This window comes from Nesoenas mayeri (genome assembly GCF_963082525.1).
Source record: "Nesoenas mayeri genome assembly, chromosome: 6".
Classification (NCBI taxonomy): domain Eukaryota; kingdom Metazoa; phylum Chordata; class Aves; order Columbiformes; family Columbidae; genus Nesoenas; species Nesoenas mayeri.
Genome location: NC_137545.1, coordinates 43,630,118 through 43,642,100, shown reverse-complemented (window position 1 = coordinate 43,642,100; position 11,983 = coordinate 43,630,118). Strand labels below are relative to the sequence as shown.

General features: G+C 54.6%; 1 protein-coding gene across 1 annotated transcript; it reads left to right on the top strand.

Moving 5' to 3' along the window:
- The first annotated feature begins 5,261 nt into the window (after positions 1-5,261).
- Positions 5,262-11,372, top strand: NR4A2 (nuclear receptor subfamily 4 group A member 2). The gene is made up of 8 exons (XM_080346435.1): positions 5,262-5,441; positions 6,102-6,224; positions 6,423-7,288; positions 7,858-7,987; positions 8,098-8,261; positions 8,706-8,908; positions 9,333-9,511; positions 9,597-11,372. The coding sequence occupies exons 3-8, from the start codon at positions 6,425-6,427 to the stop codon at positions 9,851-9,853; spliced, it is 1,797 nt and encodes a 598-aa protein (XP_080202561.1). The 5' UTR covers positions 5,262-5,441; positions 6,102-6,224; positions 6,423-6,424; the 3' UTR covers positions 9,854-11,372.
- The last annotated feature ends 611 nt before the right edge of the window (positions 11,373-11,983 follow it).

The window sequence follows — 11,983 nt, the reverse complement described above, 5'->3', positions numbered from 1 at the left end:
CGGGCTGGTGCTGCCGGCGTGTCCCACAGGGGAGGGCAGTGCAGGTGCTGTGGGCACTGCGGTGGAGATACTGATCTGATACAGATGCTGATTTCTGGTGGTGCAGGGCCCAGGTGCTGCTGGCGCGGTCGGGCGCAGGCATAGGGCTCGTGCCTGATGTGCAACCTGCCTCTTCCTCTGCTGGGGCCTGTGCCTGGGGACCTGGCACCTCGCGCAAAGAAGTGCTACGGTGAAAGTGGACGAAAAGATGCTTTGGTCCTCTTTCCTGCTGGGAGGTATTTACTGAAGTGATATTAGTACTACTCATTTTGGATCTCTGGGTGATACCACCAGGATCTGTCAGTATAAACATCCTGCAGTGCGTGTGTTGACACAGTGGGAAGGGACCTGGTGCTGCCTCTTCCCAGCCTTGTCCCCGGGCAGGGGATGGGGTCTTGGCCTGTGGCGGGGATTCCTGGGACAAGTAGTATCAGCCACTTGTACACATCAAGTATCTTTTTGTAAGTCTTCAACTTCTGCTCTGTAGAAGAGGAAACAAAGCTTCCCTCTCCCATACCTCACCCTGAAACACTTGCCCAGGCTGGACAGAGTATGTGTGAAGGGCTTGAGTACCGATGCGTGTTCCCAGAGGGAGTGCCTGGTGCAGAGGCTGCATTGACGGTGCAGCATCCTTTTCGTACGGGCCACACAAACAGGGTCCCTGTCATACAGGGCACCAGCCAAGCCTCGCTGGCCTGGAGGAGGAGCAAACCTGTGATGCTGCCGTGGGACACTCGTCTGAGTGAGGTACCAAAGCCAGGCTCGCCCGTGTACAAACAGTCACTTGTGCACAGGGAGATCCTTCAACACCGTGATGTCCACCTGCCACACACATAGCGCAGTGCAGACTTGATATGTTAACAAAACATCGGAGGTACGTGTTTTGTGGAATTCCTGATGTGTGGCCATCCCCACAGGTGGCAGCTGCAGTGTGGCTGTGTCTGGCCGTGCTGGCTGCTGCCTTGGTGCTGGCTGTGGCACTGCCTGCTACCCCAGTGCAGAAGCAGTGCCGGTACCCCGGTGCAGCAGTGGTGCCCGGTACCCCAATGCAGCAGCACTGCTGGTACCCTGGTGCAGTAGCGGTGCCCCTGTGTCCCGGTGCAGCAGCACTGCCCGGTACCCCGGTCCAGCAGCAGTGCCCCTGTGTCCCGGTGCAGCAGTACTGCCGGTACCGCAGTGCGGCAGCGGTGCCTGGTACGCTGGTGCAGCAGTACTGCCAGTACCCCAGTGCAGCAGCGGTGCCTGGTACGCTGGTGCAGCAGCAGTGGCTTCTGCTCTTATGGCTGCAACAGCCAAAACTCAACCAGGGGACTGGGATCCAGTCACTTACTTCTGCTGCTGGATGTACGACTACAGTGCCCACAGATCAGCTCCTGCTCTTCTTCATCTTAAACACTGTGACTTCCCTTGGGAGTTTGCTGCACTCACAGGTAGGAATGACATGAATTTTTGCACTTTTATTGAAAATAGCAGTCCCGACGCAGGCCTGCACACAGATGGTCTCCCAAATACGGCCTCTGGGGTCAGCTGCAGCACATCCTCCTGTGGAAGCTGTTCTAATGAGCTGGAAAACCTCGCCAGTGGTGGGTGGAGCCTTGCAGGAAGATGGAATTTTACTTTTTGGAGTATGCTCGGCGTCGGTCCTCCTGTGCGGGCTGGTCAGGGTCAAAAGGGCTTGTAATTCACCTTTGCTTCCTTTAACCACCGATGGGAGGGAGCGGGAACAGTGATGACACACCTCGGTGTGCACATGCATGCATGTGTGTGCATGTGTGTGTGTGTGTGTGTGCACGTGTGTGTGCGTGTGTGTGTTTGCACATATGTGTGCATGTGTGTGTGTGCGCTCATGTGTGTGCACATGTGTGTGAATGTGTGTGTGTGTGCATGTGTGCACGTGTGTACACGTGTGTGTGTGAATGTGTGTGTGTGTGCATGTGTGCATGTGTATACACGTGTGTGTGTGAATGTGTGTGTGCACGTGTGTGTGCACGTGTTTGTGAATGTGTGTGTGTGTGTGTGCACATGTGTGTGCGTGTGTGTGTGAATGTGTGTGTGCATGTGTGTGTGTGCACGTGTGTGTGTGTGTATGTGTGCATGTGCGTGTGCACATGTGTGTGCACGTGTGTGTGTGAATGTGTGTGTGTGCACGTGTGTGTGTGCACATGTGTGTATGTGTGTGTGTGTGCATGTGCGTATGCACATGTGTGTGCACGTGTGTGTGTGAATTTATGTGTGTGCATGTGTGTGTGTGTATGTGTGTGTGCACACGTGTCTGCATGTGTGTGTGTGCACACGTGTGTGCGCGCCTGCGCTTTTCCTTGGGGAGTGCGCAGCAATGGGCGCTGTGGGTGACAAGGGCGGTGAGTTTCCCTGTCACCCCGTTGTGCGGGAGGTGATGCTGTCACACGGGGAGGGGGCTGCAGTGAGCACTGAACGTTTGCCGGGGTCCCTCGCTCCTTTGGCCCGTCAGTGCCCGCCCTGTTCCCTTGTGGCCGGTGTTCTGGGGCCTTCTGTCTTCTGACATTTCCCAGCTTTTCGGTTTTAGGCGTTTCTCCGCCAGCCGGCAGCTGCCGCGGCTCCCACCCTGCCCGGCTGCGGGGTCACCCTGCGGGAACAAGGGACACCTCGGCGTCAGCGCTCCGGGGGAACAGCCACGGTGCCTTTTAATTAAATGTGTTCTTGTGCTCGTGTATTTGGATACCAAAATACAGCATTTCCCCACATGTATAAAATTGTGTTTGCATTTATTTAATTTAGAGATCTTTTTTAAAAGCATGTAGTCTGGAATGTTTGTTCTCCGTTTTTTTTCACATCGTTACTCTGATACTGCTTGATTAGCTCCCTCCCCAGTCATGATTGGTAATTAAAATAGGCATTAAAATTAGTCACTTAGCAATTTTGCTGTTCAATTGGCAATTAAATTACTTAATTGCAATTAAAGTCCTAATTTTAATTGGCAAAATGATAGATGTAGATTTAAGATAATATGTATAAATACTTTAATAAGTGTCTATATAAGGATTACTTAATTACTCAACTTCAAGTTTATGCTGTTAACTTTAGAACTTTTAAGTGAGTAATGAAATTTATATTACATCTATTCTAAGGATATGGTAATTAGATGTATTACTTATCCCTATAAGGGCCTTTGCAATAAGTTTCTTCTGTGATGTTGAAGCTATAGCCTGTGTGGACTATAGTGGTACGAGTGATGCTGAGGGCTGTGACAGTGACAGCCTGGGAGCCCAGGGGACACATGGGGCGGCCTTGGGCTGAGCACCATGAGGACACCGAGACACCCAAACGCTGGTTTAAATAGTCCTTGCAGATCAGAGGCGTCTTACGCGTTGTGTGATTTCTCTACTGACCTTTAGCACCTCGTCTCCCGTTGGATAAATCTCAGCGACGCTGTAGGAGCAGGAGAATATAAGCGCAAAGCGGCAATGATCTTTCTGGATGTGAGCGAGCCAGACGGTGGGAGGTGATTTGTCTTGGGTGTTTGGGTTTTTACAGCGTCAGCTTAAAGGGAGAAGGATTTTCAGAGTGAGAATGATGACTGACTTACAGCAAGAGAAACGCATCGGGAAGGAGTGATCACAGTTTTGCATAAACGATTCATATATAAGTGCTTCGTAGGGGTTTTATGTAAGGCAAGGATTTTGCATTGAGGGTGTTGCTTTTTTTTTGTTTGGGTTGCACTGTATTGGGTGCACTGGCTTTTATTTGGTTGCTCTGCACAGTCTGATGCGCAGTAGCTGTTCCCAGCCTGGGGAGCTCTTCTGAAAGATCCCCTATGAGCAGCAGCACCATCCCGGTGTGCGGAGCACCCTGCCGCTTCGCCCTGCGCTGGGGAAGGACTCACGGTCCTTTGGTTTCTGCCCTTTTCTCCCTTTATTTTTGTCTAGGCTGAACTGCAAAATCCGGGGTTGGTGTCCAGAGCTGCTTTGGGGAGCACGGAGAGGCCTCATCAGACCAGCGACCCCTTCAAAGCCATCGCATCTGATGCTGCATGTACCCGCAAAATTAATAATAGTTTTATAACAAGTGCAGTGTGTACGTATAGATATGTATATACATATATATATATGGCTTCATCAGACCGGCAACCCCTCCAAAGCCATCTCATCTGATGCTGTATGCACCCACAAAATTAATAATAGTTTTATAACAAGTGCAGTGTGTACGTATAGATATGTGTGTACATATATATATATATGGCCTCATCAGACCAGCGACACCTCCAAATTCATCGCAACTGGTGCTGGATGCACCTGCAAAATTAAGATTCCTAATTGTTTTTTAACAATTGCAGTGTGCAGATATATAAATATATATATATATATATGTATGTGTATATATATATATATATGGCCTCATCAGACCGGCGACACGTCCAAATCCATCGCAACTGGTGCTGGATGCACCTGCAAAATTAAGATTCCTGGTTGTTTTTTAACAAGTGCAGATATAGATATGTGTGTGTGTATATATATATATATGCATATATGTATATAAATATATATGTATGTATGTATATATATATATGGCCTCATTGGACCAGCGACCCTTCCAAATCCATCGCAACTGGTGCTGGGTGCACTCACAAAATTAAGATTAAAAATAGTTTTATAACAAGTGCAGCGTGTACATATATATATGTGTGTATATATATATATATATGTACAGTTCTGCTTTGCATCCTCGCCCCTACACTTTCCCCAGCCCACGCTGCCCCAGTGATGCAAATCAGAGGGAATAAATAAATAAAGGAATAAAATGAAATCGGCTGAAATGTTCCGTGGGGAATGGAAACCGGGGAGGGGGGGGGCGGTGGGGACCTCCCGGGGCCCTCGGGGGCGCGAGTCCGCGCCCCCGAGGGCCCCGGGAGGTCCCCACCGCCCCGGGAGCTCCCGCTATTTTTGGCGCGCCGGGTGGTTGCGTCAATGATGACGCAAGCGGCGGGGGGGGGGACACACGCGCGCCGCCACGCCCCACTCTCACTTTTTCCCTTTCGCCGGGTGACGCCACCGCCCTCTATGCAAATGAGGCCACGCCCCCACCCTTAGGGCGTGTCCCGCCGGCGTGACGTCACCGTCGGAAATTAACCAAAAGGGAGCGCTCCCCCGAGGGGGGCGGGGCCAGGCCGGCCCACTCCGGGCGCTGATTGGACGGCGGGCGGTGACGCGCGGTGACGCGCACGGGCTCGAGGCGCACGTTGGCTGTGGCGGAGGGAGCCACATAAACAAAGGCACATTGCGGGGACGGGGACACTCCGGCCGCCTCGCAGCGCCGGGCGACACGCTGCCGCCGCGCTCCCGCACAGCCCCGGCGTGTCCCGACGTGCCGCGTCCCGCCCCGCCGCCGCACGGCACTTGGATGCCCGCACAGGACTCGGCTCTCCGGTGAGTCCCCACGCGCGGAGGTGGCGCGTAGCGCACCCGGCATCCACGCGCGAGGCGGGGGACACGGGGTTTTGGGGGGTGTGGGGGGGGTGACAGCGGCAGCTCCACGGTCCCGTCCCACCCGCGGCGCGGCTGTGGCGCTCGGCGCTTCTCCAGCAGCGGAGGTGCCGCTGTCCGCCCGTGGGTGTGTGTCGCGCGTGGTGCTGCCGGGCTGCGGGTCCTGCCCGCTCTGGCTGTCACCTGCTCGGGCGGCGGCTCGCGGTCCCGCGGGTGTGGAGACCCCCGGGAGGCGGCAAACCCGCGCCTCGCCCGGCGCCCCCCGGAGGCGCGTCTCTCGCCTTTTACCGGTGGAGACGGAGAAACGAACCGGCTCCTCTCGGCCACAAACCGCGGGGCAAACACGGCTGGCTGTGCCACAGCCCGCCCGCGGAAAGTTTTCTTCCTGATTTGAAAAACAAAAAGAAACCAAACCAAAGCCGAGAGCTCGGGGGTGTCGCGGTACCGAAGAGCCCCGCGGACGCCGGGTGACCCGGCCCTGCCCCGGGACCGCTCCCGCACCTCGGCGCGGGGACGGGCCGCGGGGGCCGGTGCCGCCGTCGCTCCGCCGCTGCCGCCCGTCCCGGCAGAGCCTCAGGACAGCTCCGTGTGTCTGTGTTTCAGCCAGCGCGCTGGGCAGGCTGGAGTCCGCCTCCGGGTGCTAAAACCGCGGAAAGTTTGCTCTCCGCTGACCTCCGACACTGTCCGCCTTCAGCTCCCCCGAAAACGCCTCTCCCTCGGCTGAAGGTTTGTGCGCTTCGTTCCCGCGGCTCCGCGGCAGCCCCAGCGGGGCCGGGGCAGGGAGGGCTCCGCCGCCGGGCTCCCCCCACGTCCCCCCCGCGCCGGCCGGGGCAGCGCGGTGTCCAGGGGAGCGGCGCGGAGCGGGGCGGGCGGAGGGAGCGCGGTTGTGCGGGCCGAGTCTATATGACCGTGTTTCGTTTCCAGCCATGCCCTGTGTTCAGGCTCAGTATGGGTCCTCGCCTCAAGGAGCCAGCCCGGCCTCCCAGAGCTACAGTTACCACTCTTCGGGAGAATACAGCTCCGATTTCTTAACTCCGGAGTTTGTCAAGTTTAGCATGGACCTCACCAACACTGAAATCACTGCCACCACTTCTCTCCCCAGCTTCAGTACCTTTATGGACAACTACAACACAAGCTACGACGTGAAGCCACCTTGCTTGTACCAAATGCCCCTGTCCGGACAGCAGTCCTCCATTAAGGTGGAAGACATTCAGATGCACGGCTACCAGCAGCACAGCCACCTCCCCCCCCAGTCCGAGGAGATGATGCCCCACTCAGGCTCCGTGTACTACAAGCCCTCGTCGCCCCCGACCCCCTCCACGCCCGGCTTCCAGGTGCAGCACGGCCCCATGTGGGACGACCCCGGCTCCCTGCACAACTTCCACCCCAACTACGTGGCCACCACGCACATGATCGAGCAGCGCAAAACGCCCGTCTCCCGCCTCTCCCTCTTCTCCTTCAAGCAGTCGCCCCCCGGCACCCCCGTCTCCAGCTGCCAGATGCGCTTCGACGGGCCCCTCCACGTCCCCATGAACCCCGAGCCAGCCGGGCCGCACCACGCCGTGGACGGGCAGGCCTTCGCCGTCCCCAACCCCATCCGCAAGCAGCCGTCCATGGCCTTCCCCGGGCTGCAGCTGGGCCACGCTCCGCAGCTGCTGGACAGCCAGGTGCCCTCGCCCCCGTCGCGGGGGTCCCCGTCCAACGAGGGGCTCTGCGCCGTCTGCGGGGACAACGCCGCTTGCCAGCACTACGGCGTCCGCACCTGCGAGGGCTGCAAGGGCTTCTTCAAGGTGAGCGGGCGGCGGGCAGGGCGGCGGGGGGGACCCGCCGGGGCGAGGAGCCGCTTGCTTTCCCCTTCAGATGGAAATTGGTTAGGACAGAGAACCGTGTCTGAGCTAACCAAGTGGAACAGAATTCCCTGTGGTAAAATTAAGTGATCTCTTTATTTCACCATCCTGATTGAATAATCTTATCATTTTAAATAGAGAAGGTCTCCAAGGAATGTAAATAATATGAATGCCCACGGATTTGTATTTACCGAGCGTCTCCTTCCCTCCTCTTGGCATATAAAACGCAGCTAGGAGCTGCGAGGTTAGCCCGAGTGTTAACGCTAGCAATTTTCTCCTGTTAAATGCCCTGGAAAAAAGAAAAGGAAAAAAAAAAAAGAGAAAGATAAAAGAAGACGGGGGTGGGGGGGGAGGAAAAAAAAAAAAAAAGGGGGGGTAAAGAAAAAAAGGAAAATAAAATAAGGAAAAGAGTCGGGGAGCTGGCGGGGCCGGGGGAGCGGGGGCCGAGGGAGCGGGGCCCGCCCCGCGGGTCCCGGCGCTGACACCTCCCGCCCACCCGTCCCATCCCGCAGCGCACGGTGCAGAAAAACGCCAAGTACGTGTGTCTGGCCAACAAGAACTGCCCGGTGGACAAGCGCCGCCGCAACCGCTGCCAGTACTGCCGCTTCCAGAAGTGCCTGGCCGTCGGCATGGTCAAGGAGGGTGAGTCCGCGGGGCCGGCGCAGCCCGCTCCGACCCCGGCTACGCCTAGCCGAGCCGCGCCTAGCCTGGGTCGGGCTCGGCGGAGCGGCTGAGCCCCGTCTCTCTTGCAGTGGTGCGCACAGACAGCCTCAAAGGCCGGAGGGGTCGCTTGCCATCCAAACCGAAGAGCCCCCAGGAGCCCTCTCCCCCCTCTCCCCCGGTGAGTCTGATCAGTGCGCTGGTGAGAGCCCATGTCGACTCCAACCCGGCTATGACCAGCCTGGACTATTCCAGGGTAAGCTGGACCGAGCGCGCGTAGGGACTCGCTGCGCCCGCCCGCCCGGGGAGGGGGGGCAGCCGGCCCCGCCGGACCGAGCCGCCGGCTCCGCGGCCGCGGGGGGAGCCGAGCGCTGCCCGCCGCCCTGCCCGCCCTCCCGGGGCCGCAGCGGCCGGGCCGGGGCCAGGGCAGCCGTGCCGTGCCGTGCCCCGCCGTGCCCCGCCGCGCTGGCTGCCCCGGGATCGGGCCGCGCACAAACCGCCCCCGCAGATGGAGAGCGGCGACCTCGTAGCGCCGTTTCTAATTGAATTAATTGCCCCGGAACATCCAATTTCTTTACTGGTCAGAGAGAGGTTTAATTGTTATAAAAACCTGGCTCCCCGACTAGAAACGGGGTTAGCAATTTCACGGGTTATATACTTTAGAGAACCTCATTAAGTGCTTTTTAAAATGAATTTCCAGTTCCAGGCTAACCCCGACTACCAGATGAGCGGAGACGACACTCAGCACATCCAGCAGTTCTATGATCTCCTGACCGGCTCCATGGAGATCATCCGAGGATGGGCAGAAAAAATCCCCGGCTTCACTGATCTGCCTAAAACGGACCAGGACCTGCTCTTCGAATCCGCCTTCCTGGAGCTGTTCGTGCTGCGGCTGGCGTACAGGTGAGCGGCAGGACCCGAGGGGCGGCTTCGGCGCGGTTATGAAATCAGATCCTTTCAAGGTCCACTGATCTGCGTTTTATTAACTCCTCGGTAATTAGGTGCCTCTTAAATCCTTCAATTATTGCTCCTCAAGTAATTAGTTGTTTAGCTTTTCTACCCCCATCTTTTCTTTCTTTCTTCTTTTTTTTTTTTTATCTTACCTTTCTTTTTTATTTTTCCTTTCACTCCCTCTATTTTATTTTTCTTTCATTTCTTTCTCTCTTTATCTTTATTCTTCTTTTCTTTCTATCCTTTCTCTACTTTCTATCATATTTTTTTCTTTTAAATATATTTTTATCTTTTTCTCCTTCTCTTTTCCTACCTAATTTTCTCTTTCTACTCATTCCTTTATCTGTTCATTTTTGAGTTGTCATATTCCTTCCAGGTCAAATCCAGTGGAGGGCAAGCTTATCTTCTGCAACGGGGTGGTCCTGCACCGGCTGCAGTGTGTCCGCGGCTTTGGGGAGTGGATCGATTCCATTGTGGAATTTTCCTCCAACTTGCAAAACATGAACATCGACATCTCGGCCTTCTCTTGCATCGCTGCCCTGGCCATGGTGACAGGTCAGTGTCCCCTCCTCGGCCCCACCGGGGACTCCTTTTCCCTCCCGCTCCCACCCGTAACGTCCTGCATCGTTCTCTTTTGCAGAGAGGCACGGGCTGAAAGAACCCAAGAGGGTGGAAGAACTTCAAAACAAGATTGTAAATTGTCTCAAAGACCATGTGACTTTTAATAACGGGGGGCTCAACCGCCCCAACTATTTGTCCAAACTCTTGGGGAAGCTCCCGGAACTGCGCACGCTTTGCACGCAGGGGCTGCAACGCATTTTCTACCTGAAACTGGAAGATTTGGTGCCACCGCCAGCAATAATCGACAAACTTTTCCTGGACACTTTACCTTTTTAAGACTCTTCTCCCGTGCTCTCCCACTGGACTGAAGAGAAACTTCACCTCTTGGAAGGGGGACTCGGCTGGGCCCAGGGCAGCACCCCTGGGTGCCAGTTCCCACCCAAACAGTGTTGGTAACTCCTGCGGGCAGAACGGCAAGGGGCATTTTGGCTCTGGGGCATCATGGATGCACATCATGGACTACACAAATACCATGGTATAAACTTTTTATTATCAGCTTATAAATGAATTTATTATTAAGGACTTCTGATTTAAAAGATCTGGCAACGCCGGGTGCGCAGCTAAGACTCTTATGGTGGCAAGCAAAGCGTTAAGGTGACCCACAAGTCTCGCTCTCCTAAAGTTTTCTGCTGTAAAAGAAAGCTGTAATATATACAAAACGTAAATGTTGCGTGGGTGGCATGTCATTGAAGAAGGCAAAGGCTTGTAAATTTATCAGATGCAGTTTGGCTTTTTAAAAATTATTCTGTGCCTATTTATGAAGAAATACGGAAAACAATTATAAAAAAAAATATTAAAAAGAAAAGCTAAACATGTTTTAAAAAAAAAAAAAGAAAGAAAGAAAAAAGGATAAAAAAATAAAGGAGGATAAAGAGAAAGACAAATACATCTCTCCGTACCAGGAAAGCATGATGATTCTAGGGCGACAATGTTATAGGCACTTGCTATTGCAGTAATGTCTATATTCTATAAATAGTATTTCAGACACTATGTAGTCTGTTAGCTTTTATAAAGACTGGTAGTTATCTAAGCTTCGAACATTTTCTCAATTGTAAAATAGGTGGGCACAAGTATTACAGAACCTGAAATCCTCCCCAAAGGGACACATAGTGTTTGTAAACACCATCCGACATTCCTTGTTTGTAAGTGTTGTATGTACTGTTGATGTTGATTAAAAAAGAAGTTTATATCTTGATTATTTTGTTGTCTAAAGCTAAACAAAACTTGCATGCAGCAGCTTTTGACTGTTTCCAGAGTGCTTATAATATACATAACTCCCTGGAAATTACTGAGCACTTTGAATTTTTGGTTTGTTTTGTTCCGGTTTTTTATGTCTAAAATTGTTGGTTAATATATTATTTTATGTTCGAGTAATATTTTTAATATTGCCATATTCTGTAGTATTTTTCTTTGTATACAAGTCACTGCCTTTTTTTCTATGGTGTATGACAGTTAGAAACGCGGATTTTTTTTTTTCTCCCGATAACTCTTTCTTTGAGAAAGACAATTTTAATGTTTACAACAATAAAACATGTAAACGAATAGAATTTCGTCTTCTCTCTGTCCAAGCGAGCGGCAGCAGCGCCAGCAGCCCTTGCACACGGAGGACAATGGCCTCTCCGTGCGGCGCGGGGGGCGCAGGAGGAAGGACGGGGCACTTTCCTTGCGGGAGGGCGAGCGCAGGACCCGCCGGCTCTGCGGGAGGAAGAGGAGGAGACCCTGAGCCCCCAGGTTGGTCCCTTCCCGGGTTTTTCCCCCGGCAGCCCCCAGCCCGCTCCTGGCGCGGCATCGCTCTCCCCCCGCCCCAAGCGTTTGCGTTGTATTAACGGGATCTAACGGCGAAACCTCGTCCCGCGGCTCCGGCGGCGGGTTTAGGGGGGCAGGATGGGCCGGGCGGGTGGTGGCTCCTCACGGGCAGCGCTGCGGTGGCTGGTGCCGGGGGTGGCTGGTACCGGGGGTGCTCTGTTTCTGGGGTACCTGCACCTGGGCTGTTCGCTACTCTCCGAACACTCCGTGTTCCTGGAAAACTTCGCAGCAGGGCAGGCGGTATTCTCTGAGCTCGGCTTTGCCGGGACCGACTGCGCTCAGAACTGCGCTTACCAACTTCCCGGGCGGTGCGCGATGCGCGATGCGCGATGCGCGGAGGAGCCGCTGCGGCCCCCGCACCCCCCCGGCTTCCAGCCCCGGCGGCCGGACCCGCGGGGACGCGCTCCGCGGGTGTCCCAGCTCCGCACCCCGCGTGGAACGGGAGGAGGAAACGAAGCTCGGGTGGCACGTTTGGGAGTTTAGAAAACTTCAGCCTTTTGCGTCAGGGAAAAAACCAAACAACCAAACCAGAGCTGCCCGGGGGCGGGGGCACGATGCCAGCCCTGAAATCGGGTTTCAGGTGCTCTCTGCTGCGCGTCC

Excerpts from the sequence above, each read along its gene's own strand:
- NR4A2 (XM_080346435.1), top strand. The coding sequence starts at position 6,425 with ATGCCCTGTGTTCAGGCTCAGTATGGGTCCTCGCCTCAAGGAGCCAGC. Across the intron at positions 7,289-7,857 it reads GCTGCAAGGGCTTCTTCAAG|CGCACGGTGCAGAAAAACGC; the intron begins GTGAGCGGGCGG and ends CCCATCCCGCAG. Across the intron at positions 8,909-9,332 it reads GTGCTGCGGCTGGCGTACAG|GTCAAATCCAGTGGAGGGCA; the intron begins GTGAGCGGCAGG and ends TATTCCTTCCAG.